General features: G+C 38.5%; 1 protein-coding gene across 1 annotated transcript in view; it reads right to left on the reverse strand.

Annotated features, from left to right (window-relative positions):
- Window positions 1-22,293, reverse strand: part of LOC135222013 (exportin-7-like) — a 364,750-nt gene that overhangs the window by 237,399 nt on the left and 105,058 nt on the right. The window contains exons 12-13 of the mRNA XM_064260138.1: window positions 13,222-13,366; window positions 6,230-6,268 (exon numbers count right to left, since the gene is read on the reverse strand). Of these exons, the coding sequence (XP_064116208.1) occupies window positions 6,230-6,268; window positions 13,222-13,366 (184 nt within the window). The remainder of the gene's footprint in view (window positions 1-6,229; window positions 6,269-13,221; window positions 13,367-22,293) is intronic.

A 22,293-nucleotide genomic window follows, 5' to 3' on the forward strand; every position in this document is an offset into this window, starting at 1 on the left:
GTAATTATATCTCAAATGGCTTTTAGTGTACATATTATCAATGTTAGTGACATAAGCCATGGTTGAAACTGCACAGAAAAAAAATTTACATCCATGACACAACAGCTGGCGTACTCTCTCAACATTCAAAACTGAAGGACAAGGAGGAACATAGGTGGCAGAGACCATACATGAATGCTAATCAGTAGGCTCCTCATCTGCATCATAGGAGCAGGACCATTTTTGTCCCAGACAGAACAAAGATTTTAGTTGAGCTCCAAGTATACTAAGGCCATCCTGGGAAGCTGAAGACTTTCTACCCCAGGATGTCCACCAAGTGAACTCCTAACCATGGGAGAACCCCTTTCATGAGAATGAGCACACAACAATGCCACTGGTTGTTTTTTGAAGGGAGACTGACTGAGTTTGCCATCTCACTGTGTTCATCTTCAAAGGAAAAAGATAACAGTAGTATATCTAAGTCAAGAACCAAAGGATATTGTCCACTGTAGGCAACAATCTTTTTTTTTTTTTAAATTCAGAATTGGAAGACAAGGAGTTTCATATCCAGTTGTAGTTATCTCCAAACCTGAAGACAACTTTATGGTATAATACCATGGATGAAAGAACAAGATAGCACCATTCTACAAAGAACCAACATCCAATTAGAATAATATTACTATTTCATTCAAGATTTTTCTAGTTCACACCTCACCTTCCTTTCTTAATACTAAATATTCTGTTGAATCTTTTACCATACCTTCTTTGTACAAGACAGTTTCAAATATAGTCACAAGTGTTTCATGTGAAGAAATGATCCTAATGAAATTATAAGGCTACCAAGTTAATAACAAAGCAATGTTTAACAGCTGACAGAGTTTAAGGTGATGACCTACAGCAAAGATGGAAGATACTATCGAAGGTACTAGTCTGGCACAGTGAAGCAGTTTGGAGCATCCACCAAATATCCACAACCAATAAATTTTTGCATCATAATCAATACCAACTTGATGAAGGGTACGTCAGAGATCTTGACCAAAGTATCTTGACCATCTAGCTGCAGTTCAATCACCAAGACTTTGCTGTAGGCTACATAGATTGACTGATGTTGAAGATACCACACAATCATTCCAACACCTCAGTATAGGGCCAATCAAGGTATGGTTTCCCCCTAACCCATGAGGAATACAACCCGGTCCTCTAAGGGCCTGCAGTGTATCATTAGAATTCAAGAGGATTCAACAGGCCCAAGGACCCAGCAGAAGTCTTGCAAGGCATCAACCAAATTCTGGGCAATCTGTACTACCTAGCTCCAGTGTCAGGATGAACACCTACTCCTCTGTTGTGGTAATGTTTAACTTGATGACACCAGAGATATGGTGATGCTAAGCTTACAGGCCAACTTGTGACACCAACAAAGGACTCACAGCAAGCTTAGCTATGTAGTCTGGAAATAAATCACTGGATACAAGATTTACCTAGACAAAGCTGTAATGCTTAGGTAGGAAATTTATTATAGCATCGGGAGAACAAGAAAATTACCCATATCAATGCATCTATGAACAGGATGAACAGCGATCAAAATTTTAGAACATCAGGTTTACCAGCATAAAGAGAGGGCTCAACTGCCAGCAGGATCAAAGAGATTATGAGGTGAGCAAGCTTTACTCTAAAATTCGACAACAAAACCTCAAAAAGAATAGAGCCCACATTCAATCCATCCCATCTACACAGTAAGAGCCTTGCCATTTTGGCGATTATGTTTTCTCGGTTCTATTTGGCTGCAGTTAATACTAAAAAAAAAAAAAAAGTGACACCTGGACAGTAAAAATACTACGCTCAAGCTCCAGAGATTTCCCAATGTGCATGTTCAGTCCTGCTGATGCTATTGGCACTCCCTCCTCCTCATTTCCAAAAGAATGATGGAGAAAAAAAAGAAAGAAAAAAAAAAGTTCAAGAAACTTAAGAGAGAGAACTAACTGTAATTACTGGGTCTTTATGAAAAATTGCTGGGCAATATAAAAGCATGTTTGTTTCACACAACCTCATACATAAAAAACTGACAGAATTCTTACTTAGATGGGGAAAACTTTTACATCAAACCACCGAACATTATAAGTACGACAGGATTCAAAAGACTAAAAAAATTATCAAAAGTCACACCACTCTGATACAAAAGCTGATTACCACAGTGACATGACAAACTAGGCTTGTATCAGGTATGCAGATAGAAGAATAAGAGCAAGGAAGTACCATCAAGAAACATTACATGTTTAGACCAAAACTGCACAGGGTCATGTCTGTGTTATGCCAATTCCATACAGATGTTGAGTTACAATGAGGCGAATGTGACAACTACATACCCTCCAACCCTACAGATAGGATACTAAGGTACCTAGCCCCAATATGTAGATACAGTAGTGCCTCAGGTTACGAAATTAATCTGTTCCGAAGCGGCCTTCGTAACCTGATTTTTTCGTATCTAGAACTACGTTTTACATGTAAATTGCCTAATTCGTTCCAAGCCCTACAAAAACACCACAGTAAATGTTATAATAAAGCTAAATTTACCAATAAACAATGAAATACAACAATCTGGACCATTCAATACCTAACATAACCATGACTGTACCTGTAAATAAAGTGTATTAGTGTACAGGGTACAAGAAATACTGTACGTACATGTACATACGTATGTAGTAAAATGTGGAACCTTACCTTTCGAGTGAGGTGATGTCCGAAAGTGACGACAGAGGAGGAGGATAAATGGCAGAAAACATGAACACTTAACTTTACGAAACACATTAAAAAATGGCAGAAAATATTAACACTAAACTTTACGAAACACATTAACAAATGGCAGAAAACATTAACACTTCTTGAGTATCTCCATCTTCTTTCGCCATAGAAAGCATCCTCTTCTTTCCGTGAACTTCAGCAACATTCTTGGGACCATAGCTAATAACGCAAGTATTAAGTTCACACACAACACGATAAAGTAACTTACAGTACATCGAAAGCGAAATAATCACTAACACGAATTTACGTTAACAAACGAAATATATGTGAACGAACGAATTCCAGTGTTTACGATAACACTGCCACAAAAAATGGTCAAGATACGCCTTTACATAGAGGCATGATGGGACAGATGCTGAACAACAGGAGAGCAGGATCTTACGGCGGTGACTAGCATCAGGAACCAATGGGAGAGCAGGAGTATGGTGGCGAGTCTATTGAGTTGGCAGCACGCTAGTTTTTAAATTGTTCTCGGCAGCCCGGGCGAATCTCGGACTTTACCCTTTCGTAACCTGAATTATTTTTGTACACAGAAGCAAAAAATCTGTCTTTGCTTTCGTAACCTGAATTTTTCGTACGTAGAGACTTCCGTATGTAGAGGTTCCACTGTATTCCTAATTACTGTTTAAAGTGAGTAAAGAAGAAACCGTATGAACCTTACACACATGAAATTTAAGCTCTTTGCTACTCCCTCTTCCAAAATGGTGAAGTAGGCCTAAAGATAACTGTCAAAGCCAGTACAGAATTATGTCTTTTGAAATACTCTTCCTCCACCAACTTACTTAGCACTTAGTGAAAATGAAAACTGAAGGAAGGTATGTAATGAGGGATTGGTAGTCAGTAACGCTTTGACTTGCCCAACTGATTTTATCTATATCCTACATGTTAAGATGCAAAACAAACATCATTTATGTATCCCATGAAGATCAAAATGATCCAAAATGCAGTCATGAATTGGTTAGTATTTCTACAATAGGTAAGTTCAGCAGGCTCATAAAATGTATTCAAAGACCAAATTAAAAGAGAGGTATGGTATTGTTTATAGTAAGGTACTTTGTTGATAGTACTTCCTCTTACTCTCTTTCTCACTGGCCAACTTCCATTTTACCTCGCCCAAATTCACAGAGGTCCACAGACAACCCTGAAGTAAAAATGTGACTCAGGTGGTCCTGAAAATTGTTGTACACCATGGCCAGTTTCAGAGTTGTAAAAACACTAGTTACATAAAATTGTCATGTGATTACAAGACACTGGTACTGAGGATCGCTAAAATCACCAATCACATTCTTCGAATGAAAGTAAGTAATTTTTAGATATGTATAAAAAAATCCAGATTAAAGGGATTTTACAACACACTACAGAATTGATCTTTGCTGATCATTTAATATGGACAGTCAAATATGAAAAGCATCCAGCAGGTAGGGTCTCCTACATTACATATATCAAGTAACAAAATTAGGCCATGAACCTCAAAGAGAATGCTGTTACTTCTGCTGGTCAATGACACCAGATTCATCTACAATTAATTAAGCAACTCTCTTTATGAATGAAAAGTTCAAGGACACAAGTTTGTGACGTGACTAAATTCTTTTTATAGTCTGGAAGGTGTGAGATCATAGACAGAAAGGACACTAAGCCACATTGTCAAAATACAAGAACAAAGATAAACCATGTCAGAGAAATGGTAATTAGTAAGCAACACAAACTTTAGAATACTTTGTAAGTTTGATTTCTACATTGACAAGAAGAGCACCAATAGTGTAAAAAATTACAAAACCAAAGATAAACCAGGTCAGAAAAATTGTAGTTTCAAAGCAACACAACTTTGGCGTACTTTGTAAGTTTGATCTCTGACAAATTCCTACAGAGTACAGTGGACCCCCCGTATTCGTGTTCTCCGGATTCGCGGACACACACATTCACGGATTTCTCTCGGGAACGTTTCCCCTCATTATTCGTGGAAAATTCGCGCATTCATGGTATTTTTCAATGAGAAATACCCACAGTTTCCTGTTTTTTTTTTATCAATTTCATCATAAAATGCACTTTTTGTGATAACACTTAAAAAAACCAAGTATCAAAATTTTTAGTGGTTTTTCTTGAGTTTTAACTAACAAAATAGGCTGTTTTTAGCATTTTTATAGGGGTTCCAAACATTCGCGGGGGGTCTGGTACGCATCCCTGCAAATAAGGGGGGGCCATTGTATTCCTTAATAAAAACGGAACAGACTTGCTTCTTGCATTATGGTACTTCACATACACTGCATGACAGCGATAAAAATTATAATGAAATAAACCAAAATGCAGATTTCCTTTACACCCAGATGTGTCTACTGCTGATTTCTAATGAACTTTTCTGCTTACAGGGAACTAACATAAATACCCTTAGCTAACACTACTGGCACAGACAAGTTTTTCATAGCTACTATTGGGGGACCAAATAAACAAGGGTCAATAAGGAAATAAAATATAATTACCAAAATAATTTATCATCACTCACAACATCAGATGAACAAGAAACTTCAAAAACTTGGCAGCACCCTGATGCTGTGTAGCCTAATGGTACCATTCTAAAGCTAATGGGACTGGGTGGTCTGAAACACTCCCAAACCAGCAATTTATAACATTTGGTTTCCATTTGTGTATAAAGTTTCCTTAGACACCTTTTTGTTTTCTATATACGTTTCTTTGCTCAATCCAGAAATTTTGTGGAACCTGAATTGTATACTGAACAGAGGGCAAAAAAGAAGAAAAGGACAAAACTGGATATCAAAGGCTATGCACATACATACCAATTTCATATTATAGGCTAAAAACACTTCCAAGGAAATTGCAGAAAAAAACTTGATTCACACTGATTTATCTTACTTTTGTAGCTATCAAAGAAACATCACCATCCAATTTTAGTCATAAAAAGGTCAAGAGACTACGTGAACATTGCATTCATCACAAACCATGGTGTATACATTTTGTTTCATTACTTTTTCATAAATTTCAATAAAGGTGGTAAAAGTGCAAAGAAATATCTAGTGAAGGTATGCAAGTGCTGTATGAAGTGTGGTGAAAAAATTGCTGAGCAAGATTAAATGAAACGAAGAAATTAGAGTAATGCCAAAGAATCAAGTTCAGGATACACCATACAGACAAATACACTACCAGTACAACTAAAAATATTCAGTAAACTACATCCTTCTCTTAGCCAAGTGACCAAACTGAAAAATACGCCTTTATCAAGCATACATATTCTTGTACTATCACCTAAACTGGAACATTTCTAATGGGGAGAGAGCAGAATCAAAATTAAAGTGGGATACTAATACTTGAAGATAAAGCAGATGGTTTATCCAAAGTGCTGAACCACCAAATTGAACCCTGTTAGTTATAACAGCCAAAATTGACAATGATGAGAATGACACTCAATTATTATTGGAGATACAATGTTTACACTTACATTTGGTGGGCCAGACTCTTTAAGCACTCTGAATTCTCTCTGAAAAAGCAAAAAATAAATATGCTTGTTCTTATCTGTATTATAATCAAAACTACTCAAAATACCTTAACACTACAAATCTATAAAATATTGTGGTGCTACATCATATCATCAAATAAAATGTAGTAAGCTACAGTATGAATTTATCCTAAGGAATGGAAAAATAAATGTAATCTTGAAAACGTACATAAAATGTAACAAAGCAAACTTTTAATTTACATGAGTCTTGTTAATGAGTAAATGAAAATGATATTCAAGCTATTGCAAGCAACTTTACAATTAAACAAAAAACTAGGGTTATTGATAAATGCATATCAACCAATTTTTAACTAACTCAAATTCCAAAATATCCTAAACTAGAACCATTGTAATAACCAGATCACAGATATTATATGCTACAAAAGACAAGCCTGACTAGTTCAGCTTCCACAAAAGCAAGAGTGCAACAACATAACCAGTACAGCTGTATATTTGAAATTCTTAAGTAAAAGCTAATAATAATACCTCCCTGAAAGAACTTTCCAGCATAAAGAACAAAAAATGTATCTCCCTAAAATCACTAAGGGCAACATCACTTGGAAAGTCCCCCAACTACATTTCAAGCTATTACATGGTAGTATATAAAAATTTTATTAAAAATTTCAAAATTAATATAAAGAACAGAAATTTTGGGGGCAAGTGAAAAATTAATGATGCTGAATGATGTTTCAAACACATGACCTTGAAACAAAGCACAGGGTACAACAAGAAATATTTCTACAGTGAGTAATATGCTACAGGCAAGAAAAAGATTTAGCAGATATAGGCCCTTGGAGAGTTTGTGTTAATGGAAACCATAACTGAAACAACACAAATGTAAAAGAAATGAAGAAGTCTAACACTGCAATACCTCCCCTTCCATCATTAACTCATTCCAAGACTTGCAACTTAAAAAATAAAAGCAACCTACTAAGGGATTTAGAGCTGATGTAACGCTGTTTTTCACCAATAATTTTTTATCAAAGCATCGGATAAAGGTGAAAGTTGGCAGGTATATATTCTATAACCCTACCTCTTTGTTTCACATATTATTTGGTACCTACGTTCGATAAATATCGTTCGATAGTTTGATATTTATAGAGTAAAATGAAGTTGCCACTGCCAGACTGAGAAAATCTCAGAAAAGGATTCCAAAACCATTTGTGATGTAAACACAATAAAGGCAGTCCCCGGTTATCGGCGGGCTCAGATATCCGGTTATATGGGACTTGTCTAAGCAATTTATGGCACCATAACGGGACGAGTTGCGGTTATCGGAGCCATTAGAGTTATTATGGCGCGCCATAAGGATGCTTATGGCAAGTCATAAGTGTGCTTATGGAGTCGATAACCAGTTATCAGTGTCATAAGCACCATTATGGAGCCATAAATTACGAGTTTCGGTTAATGGCGGTTTTCCCTTATCAGCACACCCCCCAGGAGCGGAATCCCCACCGATAACCAGGGGACTGCCTGTATGATGCCATGAGGCTCCACCCATCCACCAGGCAGGCAGTAAGTCACTACAGTAACAGGGGAATGGATATGCTTCCACAGCCTTCTATGCATTTTTAAAACCATGACACATGTTTTTTGTAAACAATTTTTAAACTACCCTATGGATTTCCATACCACTAAAGCACTTAGTGTTTCAAACTTCTTCCTAATTTTTGGACATGCTGTGTATTGCCATATGTGTTTCATTAACTTTATAACTTAAGAAAATTAGGTTAAAACTGCCCTTACCCACCCAACCATCCACAAAAGTGGTGACGTGTACAGTGACGTTAGTATAGCATAACCTCCATTATACCTTATCAAATGGTTGTTTGATTTATCGTTAATTATCATTAAGCATCACTTGTTTGAGATGGTCCGAGGAAAGGCAAGAAGTTGGTCTTTTTTTCTAAGAGTAAACATACCAAATTTGTAACTAATTTGTATTTTTCTAACTAACAAACCTGAGGTCTTAACATTAGGATTTACTAGCGCCAAGCTGGAAACCGTAGAATTAAAATTACACTTGTGAGATCCAGGGACTAATGGCATCTATACCAGGTCACGGGGCATGTATACCCAGAATGCCCACGGCTACCTGTGACCCATCAGTTATATTTCTAACCCAGTTTAGACTGCTAGAGGGGTGGTTCGAGGTGGGCCTTTAACTGTTAAGACCTCAGGTTTGTTAGTTATGAAAATACAAATTAGTTACAAATTTGGTATTTGTTCATACACGAAACAAACCTTCGGTCTTAACATTAGGATAGACTTACTATTGGAGGGAGGTAAGTCTCTACAACTGACTGGGAGTTTGCCACCTTATCCATTTCCGAATATATAGGGAAATTCTAGAGAATGGACAATGAACCTAGGACCAAAGATATAAGCGGATCTATTGGTTTCCTCCACTGGGTGTAGATACCATTCTACTGTTTACTCTTGTCCCTTGCGACTGGATCCACCTTCACCCCTCTTTTCCTTATTATCCAGAGGGGTGTGTTGCTACTGAAAAGTATATCATCAGCTAAGATAGCTTCACAGTATGGCTGACCATCTACCTGCATCTAGTCCGTTCCAGCACATGACGGTACTCTCCTTCATATTGCCCGTAGTTAAAGGAGTAGGAAGAAAGTAGTAAAGAAAAAAGACCAGTCATCCCATTCATTCTACTTTCATACCTTCATCTTAGACTAGACGCAAACTGACCCCGCCAGGGGCACTGGATGAACTATATCACTTGTTGGGCCGCCACCACTGGACCCAAGGAAAAGGTGTCCAAGGATCTATGGGCAACATCTTTCAAATAAAATGAGGTGAAAGTTGTTTGGCGCTTCCACACGCCAGCTTTCAGAATTTTATCCACAGACATGTTCTTCTTAAATGCCAGGGAAGCACTCACACCCCTGATGTCATGAGCTCTAGCTCCCACCTGGCTATCTGACCCTCTGTCTTCTGCAGTATAAGCATTTCTGATCGTCTCCCTTAGCCAAAATGATATTGTATTCTTGGACACTTCCTTCTTGTTCCGTCCTGTACTTACGAACAACCTCTGGCAACCCGGCCTGAGGTGCTTGTTCTCTTTAAGTACTCCCTTAGTGCCCTGACGGGGCACAGGAGCATTTCAGCTTTGTCGTTGTCTACAAAGTCTGCCAAGGAAGGTATGGTAAAGGAGTCGAATCTGCCGTCTACTATTGTTGGATTTTGGGTCTTTGCCACGAATTCTGGGACAAACTCACACACCATTGATCTCCAACCTCTCGAGTGCTTTATGAGATATGAGAGGCCATGTAGCTCCCCCACCCTTTTGGTTGAAGCCAGGGCCAATAAGAAGACTGTCTTCAGGGTCAGGCTCCTATCCGTGGACTGCCTTAGTGGTTCGTAAGGGGGTTTTGTCAGACTACTCAGTACCTTGGTCAGATCCCAATCTGGGGCTTTTAGCTCCTTTGGTGGGCATGACTGTTCAAAGCTCCTCATCAGCATGGCCAACTCCCATGAAGACGATATGTCCACTCCTTTCATTCGTAAGACTGAGGCTAGAGCAGCCCTGTACCCCTTCACTGCAGATACAGGACATATGTTTTTCTGTTCTGGGCATTTTCCTTTGTCTCCTCTTCGAAGCGGTAGACGATCCGATGTTGAGGCAAAATTCTCCATCATACCACGTATACACTCTTACCACACACTGATCACACTTGGAGAAACAAAGAAAGGAATGAAAAATAAAAAATGAAATGGATAAAGAACGGGCAAACTGAAAAACCGGCTTTAAATGAGATAGACAGTAACACGTCTTATCTTAAAGGCGGTAGGAAAATAACTGATGGGTCACAGGTAGCGTGGGCATTCTGGGTATACATGCCCCGTGACCTGGTATAGATGCCATTAGTCCCTGGATCTCACAAGTGTAATTTTAATTCTACCGGTTTCCAGCTTGGCGCTAGTAAATCCTAATGTTAAGACCGAAGGTTTGTTTCGTGTATGAACAATTACGAGTTTCGGTTAATGGCGGTTTTCCCTTATCAGCACACCCCCCAGGAGCGGAATCCCCACCGATAACCAGGGGACTGCCTGTATGATGCCAGAGGCTCCACCCATCCACCAGGCAGGCAGTAAGTCACTACAGTAACAGGGGAATGGATATGCTTCCACAGCCTTCTATGCATTTTTAAAACCATGACACATGTTTTTTGTAAACAATTTTTAAACCACCCTATGGATTTCCATACCACTAAAGCACTTAGTGTTTCAAACTTCTTCCTAATTTTTGGACATGCTGTGTATTGCCATATGTGTTTCATTAACTTTATAACTTAAGAAAATTAGGTTAAAACTGCCCTTACCCACCCAACCATCCACAAAAGTGGTGACGTGTACAGTGACGTTAGTATAGCATAACCTCCATTATACCTTATCAAATGGTTGTTTGATTTATCGTTAATTATCATTAAGCATCACTTGTTTGAGATGGTCCGAGGAAAGGCAAGAAGTTGGTCTTTTTTTCTAAGAGTAAACAGCTTAATTAAGCATATCTGTCAATTCAGTGTATACTCATAAATTAAGACAATGTTAGAAACATTCAGTGCCTTATTAGCATGGAAAGCCAAACGTCGGTTCAAAATTGGTTTACAAAAAATATTTCATGGCTTCTATTCCACTTGCAGGCTTCAACAAATTTGAGAATGGCCAGCAGGATATGAAATTGTCCCCATGGTTGCAAGACTGCATTTGGGTTACGGCTTGCCACATAGTATACAAGCAAGACTTGTGGCAAGAGCGGGAAAACCCATGAATACGTGGGAAAGTTACTTGGCAACATTTATCTCTTGCTGCAGCAAAGAGAAGGGTATACATAGTGTCAAAACCAGAGGTAAGGTAAAAACAAACTAGACTGTCTTATTTGTAAAGTAGAAACAATACAAATACCAAGAAAATAGAAGAATCCCAAGCTAACAACTTAGTCCCAACAGCTGCTGTGGAAGTTGTGAAGAAACCTCTACATAATAATAATAATAATAATAATAATAATAATAATAATAATAATAATAATAATATTATTGAGAATGATAATGCAATCAAGGGTACAGCGACAATCCTGCTCGTCATCACTGATATCACTAAAGTGTAGAATGGGTACTAATATCACTTAATGAATATGTCATTGACAAGTGAGCATGGCCACAGTCAAGAGAAGTTTTCCCCGTATGTAAACTTCTATTTAGTGTGGGTGGAGCCTCATGACATCACAGGTTAATGTCACTATTACGTTCAAAACCATTACCTGCTATTTTGATGGATCTGGCATAGGAAACTCACTTTCACTCTGATAAGTACCAGAATTATTGAATTAGGTACAAAATAATAATTGCAAAAATTAGGTAGGGTTATCAAATATAGACTTGCCAACTTTCACTTGTATCCAATGCTTTGATAAAAAGTTATTGGTAAAAAACAATGTTCCATCGGCTCTGAATCCCTTGGAAATCTAACAAACCTCTTCCTGAAAGTTCTAGGCATCCTACAAAACCCTGTAACACAATAATGTCACTAAAACATTAAGAGCCGTTTCGTAGTTCAATATTTGTGTAATTTTTAATAAATGTATGGATTTGAACTGATAGGTAAACAAAAATCAAAATATTCCGATAAAAATGACAATGTATTTCCCAAAGGGTCAACACTTAATGTTTAAATCTAAACTCAATTAATCAAACGGGTATAATGTCATTCTGAAATCTGAAGGAGCTATGTCAAACCAACTTGCAGTGATAAAGATCTAAAGGCCCTCAACATGCATGCATAATCCTATGATGCCCTGGCTACCCTGCATGGATTAAACTCTAAAGTGATTTGTAATCTTGCATCTTCATTTCCAAACTTTTAATTTTCCATGAGTATTTTCCAATGTTTATTTAACAAGTTACTCAGCTATAATGTTCTGTGCTAGAACGAGGACCTCAAAATGACTTCATTCAGCATTGCTGAGAGTAATCCATTTTTTTGTGTTTATGGGTATTATACACTACTATGGTGCTTGTCTTCATATCCACTTTTCTTTTGTGTCTATCCTCTAAAACCTAAGGTTTAGTGTTAAGCCTTTAATCCCACAAAAACCCACTGCCTTTAATTCTAAGCTTAAGTTTACAATGGTGATTACTTACGTTTAAGAATAACATCTTTTATTATGTGTTAATTTGTTTTTGAAATTCACCAGTGGTCTGATTAAATACTTGATTACTGTGTATAAATGTGAAAAACGTCCTCATAGTCTAAGACAGTACAAAATGGCCTCCGAAAACCATAAAAAATAAATCAATCAATGCTTTTAAATGTACAATGAAAAATCAAAGCATATGGTTTCCTGCACTGAAAGAGGAAAAGCATTATGATCAGAAAAAGCTGGAAAAATTAACAAAACCTGAAATAAATACTAAATACCTTACATGACCATATTGTTGTTCTCCTTTTAGAAATCCCACAACAAATATTACAATTGTTATTACAAAATTTGTTATCAAAACAAAAAGCAACAATATGTCTTCATATATATTATATAAAAATAAAAATTATAGTACCCACAATTCTTCAACTAAAATGTTTGTCAAAGCTTTTTGCTGAGGTTCCATCAATGACCATGTACCAAAAGAAAAAAGAATAAGTATTCTATTATCCCTTTCTAACTTATCAGATGGCAAACCTTTTAACAAATAGCTCATGCTCTTGCATTTTGGCATGCTTAGTATTTATTCATAACTAATGGCAAAAGACTGATCCATGCATTGAAAAACTAAAGCACACATGATATGCAAACCTTTCAAAATATGCAAAGAACAGGCATAAAACCAGGAAGCATTTCATGACACATTAATTTGATGATGCCCTTCAAAACAAGAGCAGTATCAATGGAAACAGAAACAGGCAATAAACATTCAACTTACTGTGTGATTGTTGAGCATAAATTGCACTTCTTCGAGTTTAACAAGCTTCCGTACACTATTATAACTGATGGACAGGTCTGAGAGTAAGGTTAATGTACGTGTTAATATTTGTTCACAGTGGCCCCAATACTTCAAATTTGTGATGCTGGAAAAGAAATCATTCATTACAAATGAATATAATTAATTACAATTACAAATGAATATAATTAATTACAATTACTATGATATGAAAACCTAGTGAATCTAACATTCCCTCTGATTTTCAATGGCGTTAGGTTTTAGCGACTCTTTCAATTGAACATTTGAAACCAACTTGATGTAATACTTTGCTTCCCCTTACAAAGTAATCCTCCCTGATTACAGTAGTACTTTGCTTTCTTTAAAGTTTCTATTTTTATCATAGTAATACTCGAGTAAAAGAAATTTCTAAAGCTCTCATTACAAAAAAAATAATTACATGATAATCTTAAGTTCTCTAACCAATATGGATAGAGCCAATTAAAAGATGAAATAAACAAAAAAGTATCATTTATTGCAATAATACACTTACTAACTACAAGAGTAATGTATTACTTATTACCCAACATCTTGTTCTATCAAACCCTTAGAGAAGACTGAAAATTTTGAATGTCACCACTCAGCAAACATTCAGTAGCATCAAAAGAAATCTCTTTTGTCAGCAGCTATATTAAATGTAAATTAATTTGTAAACACTTTTGCTCTTACAATCACCTTTGCATATTATGTACAATCATTTGGCATATAGTTTTTCGCCCATGCAATATTCACTGCATATGATGACCATAAATTGTTTTATTACAAACCAATTAATAATGATATACCCTTTGTATAAGTCACAAAACTAATCTGGATGCTTTAATCCTTTTTAAAATAGAAAAAGGAAATGGAAATCAGCCAATAGGTAGCTTCCATTTTTGTTTTTGAAATATAGCAAATTTTTTAATCAATTTACATTTTTCATGGCTAACAAACCTGAGGTCTTAACAATAGGACAGGTCTGGTGTTAATGTTCTTTTAGGTGTACTAAGTGCAGCTTGCTAGCTGTAAAACTAGTAGGTTAATACAAAATTTCAAGTTAAGCTTTTTCAGAGATTACTACATGTTTAGCTTTTATTTACTTGTTTTACAATTATGCCATCTAGTGAGGCATAAATCTGTATCTGGTAAGTTTTACCTCTTCCCTTACCCACTGCCATAACTTCTTATCTACTTTTCACCTAGAATCAAAAGACCAAGTTTTCCTAATGGTGGCTTATTAATTCTTTCTACTGTATCTTTGTTTGTTTGTATGGTGTTTTTACGTTGCATGGAACCAGTGGTTATTCAGCAACGGGGTTCTACTGTATCTTGTAATGATTGCTTGAGCTATGAAGTACAAGTTTTTTTCTCATGTTTACATTCATTAAGTTAATTACACTGCACATGAACAATATATTCAAATTTATTCGCTTTAGCATCTTTCTTGGCAAGTTTGAAGATGGCACAATTTGGTGCACTGGTGGTAAGGCTTGCAATGTGTTAAGTCAAGCAATGAAGGAACCTACATCAATTGTGTAGTGTTTATAGTATTTGGAATACCAATCTGAATCCCCTTACTTCACTGGTCGTTGGCAGAGCACACAGCCACCCTATGAATAGTATATAAAGCTTTGGCCTTGCTTGCTTTCTCATCAAGAAGAGTTCAATTGCCATTATCCACAAAGGATACTCCTACTTTTGAAGATCAATTGATTGTGAATTATATAGTATTACAACTAGCAGAGCTGCGATAAAAACTTTCCAAAATTTAAGTTGGTGTAAAAGAAAATAGTATACAGTGGTACCTGACATACGAAAGTCTCAGCTTACGAAAAATTCAAGTCATGAAAGCCAATACGAAGATTTTATTGGCTCTACATACGAAAATACTTCAGGTTACGAAAGGTTGTTGCTGTAAAGTCCCGAGATTTGCCCTGACCGCCGAGAACAATTTTAAAACTCAAGCGCCGCCAACTGAGTAAACTCGCTACCATCCTGCCACTCTCCCATTGGTTCCTGATGCTAATCACCGCCATAAGATCCTAATCTCCTATTGGTCAGCATCTCTTCCATTGTGCTCTACATAAAGGTGTTCTTCGGCCACTCGGTAGCAGCATTGTTGTCGTAAGTACGCGGAATTCGTTCGTTCATATATGATTTCGTTTGTTAACGTAATTTCGTTGTACTACTTTATCGTGTTGAGTGAAAACTTAATTAGTATAGTACTACATAACTTAATTACGTACAGTAAAGTCATGGGTCCCAAGAAAGTTGCTGAAGTTCACGGAAAGAAGAGGATGCTTTCTTCGGAGACAAAGATGGAGATCATTAAAAAGAATGAAGCTGGCATGCGATTGAATGTGATCGCTAAGGAATATGGCCGAAAGCCGTCGACGATAGGCACCATTCTTAAGCAGAAGGAAGCCATCAAAGCAGCTAAACCTTCCAAGGGCGTGACTATTTTGTCCAACAAAAGGAGCCACGTGCACGATGAGATGGAGAGGCTGCTTCTTGTCTGGATAAAAGACAAAGAAATCGCTGGTGATACGATAACCAAGATGGCAATCTCCCACAAGGCCAGTGCTATTTTCGGCGATTTGATTGCTCAGGCCGAAGACGACAGAGGAGAAGGGACATCGACGCCAACCCCAGACTCCAAGGCTTCTCATGGGTGGTTTGAAAAATTCCGGAAACAGACTGGCATCCATTCGGTGGTGCGGCATGGGGAGGCGGCCAGCTCGGACACAAAAGCGGCCCAAGCCTTTATTTAGATGTTCAACGAGATGACGATCAACGAAGGCTACAGTTCTCAGCAAGTCTTCAACTGTGATGAGACTTGCCTTTTTTAGAAAAAAATGCCTCGTTGGACGTACATCACGGAGAAAGAGAAGAAGCTACCCGGGCATAAGCCTATGAAAGACAGGCTTACACTCGCACTCTGTTCCAACGCCAGTGGGGATTGCAAGGTGAAGTCCCTACTTGTCTATCATTCGGAGACTCCTCGAGCCTTCAAGGCCCACAAAGTGCTAAAGGAGAAGCTGCCAGTGATGTGGAGGGCTAATGCGAAAGCCTGGGTAACGAGACTTTTGTTCACCGAGTAGGTAAATCTGTGTTTTGGCCCAACAGTGAAGAAATTCTTGGAAGAGAAGCACCTCCCACTGAAATGTCTGCTGTTGTTGGACAATGCCCCTGCTCACCCTCCTGGCCTCGAGGAAGATATCCTCGCGGAGTATTTTTTCATCAAGGTTCTTTATCTTCCGCCTAACACCACCCCTCTCCTCCAGCCCATGGACCAGCAAGTGATATCGAACTTCAAGAAGCTGTATACGAAACATCTTTTCAAGAGATGTTTCGACATCGCCGATACCACAAAACTCACCTTGCATGAATTTTGGAAGGAGCATTTAGACATTGTCACATGCATCCGACTCACCAATCAAGCTTGGCAGGAGGATTCAAGGCAAACCTTGAATTCTTTATGGAGGAAACTCTGGCCTGATGCCGTCTCCATCCGAGACTTCGAGGGATTCGACGTGGGTGAAGCTAGTGCAGATTCAGAAACAGTTGACGATCCTGAAAATGTTTCGCAACCAGCTCTTGACGAGATCAATGCACTCGGCAAGTTCATGGGGCTGGTCATCGAAGAGGACGACATCAATGACCTTCTCGAGGAGCACCAAGAGGAGTTTACGACGGATGACCTGAAGGAGTTGGAGGCCATGCAACATAACGTAGGGCAAGAAGAGTTCTCTAGCAGCGGCGAGGAGGAGGACGACGACCCTATGACAACGGCAGAAATTAAGGATGCTGTAGCTGCTTTTCATAAGGTGCAATCATTTGTAGAAAAGAGACGCCCCGAAAAGGCTTACACAGGTCGTATGCTTGCGCAGTTCCATGACGTTTGCTTGAGTCGTTTCAGGAACATTGTCAAAATCAGGCAGAAGCAATCTTCCTTGGATAGTTATTTTTTAGAGAGGCCTTTAGTAGGAGTAAGCAAACAGGAAGATCCAAGTGATACTACGAAAAAACAAAGTTGAAAGCGGTGAAGAAATTGAAATTTTGTAAAAGGGGAAAAAAAATATGAGTAAAATTATAAAAAAGCAAAAAAAATAGAAAAATAAAAAAAACTAAAAAAATTTAATTTTTAAGTTTTTTGTAAAGTTAAGTGTTAAGGTTTTGTGCCATTTGTTAATGTGATTCGTAAAGTTTAGTGTTAATGTTTCCTGACATTTTTTAATGTTTTGTAAAGTTAAGTGTATGTACAAGTTTTCTGCCATTTGTCCTCCTCTGTCGCCACTTTCGAGATCGCCTCACTCGAAAGGTAAGGTTCCACATTTTACTACATACATACGTATGTACGTACAGTATTTCTTGTATACCATGTACACTAATACACTTTATTTACAGGTATGTAGTACATATCAGTAGTATATGTAGTTTAAGTTAGGTATTGAATGATCCAAATTGTTGTATTTCATTGTTTATTGGTCAATTTAGATTTATAAAATTTACTAGGGTGTTTTTGTAACGCTTGGAATGAATTAGGCAATTTACAAAATGCGGTTCAAGATACGAAAAACTCAGGTTACGAAGGCGGCCTCGGAATGGATTAATTTCGTATCCTGAGGTACCACTGTACTAATACTCAAGGTTCTACGCCAAGCGCTGGAAACTAGTATATGTTATGTATTCAGTGCCTTTCATTTAGATTTTCCTTGAGGCATCAAGGAGCATAGAGGTTTTCTTTATCAGAAAACAAATAAAATATATAAAGTATAAGTATGTAAATAGATTTAATTCCATTAAAAATCATGCAATCTTGTAAGTGAAAAAGCTACCTACACCAACAATGCCATTTACAATTTCTGAGATATTCTCACTATCTAAATGGTATGTCCCCCATAAAAGGTTATATCTGGTACATTGTACCAGAATGTACATTCAAGAGATAGGAGAATATCATGGAGGGCACTTTCTGGGGAACTGGCCCTTTCCAAAATAAAATCAATCCTCTAATTAAGTATACCCAGGTCTACAGTCAGTCAGATTGATTTCAAACCTTCTGTTCAGGATTTAGCCAGATCTCCTATTTCTCCTAATTCTTTCAACACAGATGATGACTGCTGCTGTTGTCGTTTACTCAAAATATAACTAGTCCCGCCCACTTCTGGGACGATGATGAACAACCGAGCCAGGTGCTTCAATTTGCTTATGACGAATAACCATACATGTGCAGGAAGGAGGGTGGGCTCCCCTTCTGTAATTACTCAGGAAGTCTATTCATAAACGTCATTTTTACATAAGTAACTTAACAAGTAATTACATAGCTCATTCCACATTGACAGGTGATGGGTACATGGACTACTCTGCTTCAAACCATATGAAAATGAAATTGTGAATAGGACTCACATTTCTGAAATGCGTTGTTGTTTCCTTACCTTGTAAGAAAGCTGCTGCAAGAAAATACAGCCTCTGATCGGCGCTCACCTTACATGGTAGAAGGTGGGTAGTTTGACCCAGGTCACCTACTATCTTAGTGGGAGCTTTGAAGTGAAGCCTATGGTCTAATCACTTACAAAGATTAAGCGCATAATGCCCCAGACCTGGGCATAGTACCAACAAAGACCAGATCAACAACTTTGCCTATACCATAAAACTAAATTCCAACCCTTCACCAAAACAACTGGAGGGTATCCTGGTACTGAGTACCCCCAGACTCCCCAAAACACACAACCTTAAATCAAGGCAAAAAGGTACGAAGGAATGCTTCCTAGGTTCCCTTCTCCAACACCATGCCAGCCACTGATAAGGGGCCTAACATACTGGATTCACTATACACTGTTCCTATCTCTTTTTAAATATTGTGACGTAAACACTGACTTGCATCTCCAGAAAGTTACTTGAAGGATAGTTGTCAGGGAAAGGTTCTTCGTAAACTCCAAAGGAGTGGAAATCTCTCTGATTTCATGCACTTTTACCTTAAGAATAGGTAAACATTCCTCATCTATTTGAGTGTTATTCTCTAATCACTTCCCTGAAGAGGAATGACAGGGTTTTCTTAGAAAGAGGCTGTAAGGGCTCTTTTACTGACGTCCATAAATTACTGGAAGAGCCTTTAGTCTTCTCTGTCCTTTTCAAGTAGAACTTCAGGGCTCTCACTCTGCAGAGGACTCTCTCCTCTGCTTCAGGCCCAATAATTACGATAAACTTTCAATTACAAAAGAACAAGCCCAGGGTCTACTAGGATTCTAGTTTTTCACGAGAAAATAAGATAGAGTGAACGGATCATGTCTCCTCCAGAGAACCCGACTCTCCAATCCATAATCTGAAGTTCACTTACTCTTTTTGCTGTAGCTAAAGCTATTAATAAAGAGCGTCTTCTTTGTCAGGTTTCTGAATGATGCATCTTCCAATGGTTCAAAAGGGGGGCCTGAAAGCCACTTTAACACCACATCTACATTCCAGGCCACTGAATCTTTTCCTCTTTTGCTCATATTCAAAGATTTAGTCAAGACTGTAATGTCTTGGTTTACAGACAAATCTAATATTCTATGTCTGAAAACAGTTGAGCATAGTTCTGCAACTCTTGATCGTAGATGCAGATAAGCCCCTGGAATCTAAGAGGAAAGTCTGCAATTTCTGTCACAGATGTCCTAGAAGATGAGATACCTTTCTGTTTGCACCATGTCGGAAGATTGCCCACTTATTTTGGTAGACTGCTGCAGAGGATATACGTCTACATTCTGAAATTGCTCTCGGAGCCTTTCTTAAAAACCCTTTTGCTCTTAATGAAACCTCTTGAAGTGCAGTTGTCTAAAAAAAAATTTGTCTTCTGAGGGAGCAATCTTGGGAAGTCCAATATCAGTTCCAATAGATCTGGAAATGGACAGAATGAGCTACCAAAATCATAGACACATTCCTGTGTGTCAGCAACTTGTTCAGTACCTCCCTTATCATCCCGAACAGAGAGAAAGGGTAAAATAATTTGTCCGACCAATCCTGCAGCAATGCATCTCTCGCCAATACTAGAGTATCTGGTATTGGAAAGAAGAATGTTGGTAGTCGAGAATTGCTGTGCAGCACAAAGATCAATCATAGGTTTTACCCACAACCTCCAAAGGAACCTGCAGACCTACTAATCTAGAGTCCCTTGATTACGCCTGCTCAACTGATTCACAAGGATGTTGAATTTTCTTTGCACACATCTTGTGAAGATTGTTGTACGATTCTCCTTGGAACACAGAATGAGACCCATCACTGCTTCATACAATGAAAAGGAGTGCGTTCCACCTTGCTTGCTGATGTAAGCTAGTGACATCATGTTATCTGAGTGCACTGCTAGTGTTCTATTGTACACCTCTGACGCAAACCTCCTGAGACCTAAGTGAATACCTTTTAACTCTTTCACAATTAAGTGAATTTCCTTTTCCTCCTGAGACCATACTCCCAACATTTTCTCGATCTCAAGTAGAGCTCCCCAACACATCTGACGTGTCTGCATATAAGTTCAGGTCGAGTTCTACGGGTAAAGAGACTTTCCCTCCTGAAGTCTTTCTTTCCATTTCCACTACAGCAGATGACTTTTTACCTCTCGTATTACCGGAAACACAAATGAATCAGGCTGACTTTTTCTGTCCCAGCTGACCCTTAGATAGAACTGAAACACTTATGTGGAGTCTCCCTAATGACACAAACTGTTCTATCAAGGCTCATCCACTTGTTGGCCGGGCAATGTTGAAGAACGAGAAACTCTTGCATTGTCTGGATGCAAGACTCCATTCTTTCGGGGGATGGAAAAGCCCAAAAAAGGTGATTTCAAATTCATCCCCAAATAAACGATCTTTTGAGATGGAACCACCCAAGACTTTTGGAAGTTTATTAACAAACCTAACTCCTGAGTCAATATTAGTGTCTTTAAGTCCTCCATGCTTCCGTCCACTGCTCTGAATGAGAGCAAAGGAGCCAGTTGTCCAAATACAGAGCTACCTTTATTCCTTCTAGATGCAGCCATCGGGCTAGAGGAGCTAGAAACCTTGTGAACACCTGTGGGGCCGTCAACAGGCTGAAACAGAGTGCCCTGAACTGATATACTTGATCTTGGAATACAAAACTGAGATATTTCCTTGATTTTGGATTCACCGAGATGTGGACATATGCATCCCTCATTATAGAGACCATCCCATCTCCCCATCACATTATAGATAGAATGGACCGATAAAATGGATCAATTTGTCTCTATGCAAAATTTTGTCTTTTGACCAAAAACATTCAGGGCACTCACATATAAAATATAAAATAAAACCAGTCTCCAACCTCTTGTCTACCTCGGCACCACAAACAGATGATTATAAAACCCCTCTGAAATCTGGTCTGTGACTAAATCTATTGCTCTCTTCTCAAGGAGGGAATCTACTTCTGTGAGAACTCAAAACCTCTTTGAGCCTACTGAGTAGGCAGTCAAGACGATACGCTTCTTGACTAAAGGGGGCTCTTCTCGAAATGTAATTGGATTCACGAATCTTAGTACTTCCGTTGTTCTGCACCTTTCTTGCTCCTACTGGTGCACAGAGGAGATCGCTTTTACTTTTTGGGGGCCCATCTTGTTGAGGTTTTCTTAATGGCTCGAGAGCCAAGGTGGACGTTTGATCTCGGTCTATTGCCATGAAAGGGAAAGAGCTGCAAAGGGGAAGCTACCTTCATGCTTGATGGAGTAGTTTCTTTTGGCCGTCTCTTGGAATGGGCCAACAAATCTTGTGTGGATTCTCAATCCTCGACACTACGTCATTAATCAAAGACGGAAGAAAGGGGGAGTCCTAGAGCACTGCTGGGACAGCTGCACTACCAGGCACAGTCACGCACTTAAGGCTCTTAACTAGTGATGAGCTCTCCGGAGAAAACTCTCTCTTGGCTATCCCAAAAGCTGAACAAAGATGCAGCTTCTCTAGACTTCTTAAACGGAACCGTTGGTGCCGCTGAACCGTCAGCTGCAGACCTTATCAGTGGTCTGGAAGAACCACTATACTTACCGCCATC

Source organism: Macrobrachium nipponense, chromosome 3, assembly GCF_015104395.2.
Source record: "Macrobrachium nipponense isolate FS-2020 chromosome 3, ASM1510439v2, whole genome shotgun sequence".
NCBI lineage: Eukaryota > Metazoa > Arthropoda > Malacostraca > Decapoda > Palaemonidae > Macrobrachium > Macrobrachium nipponense.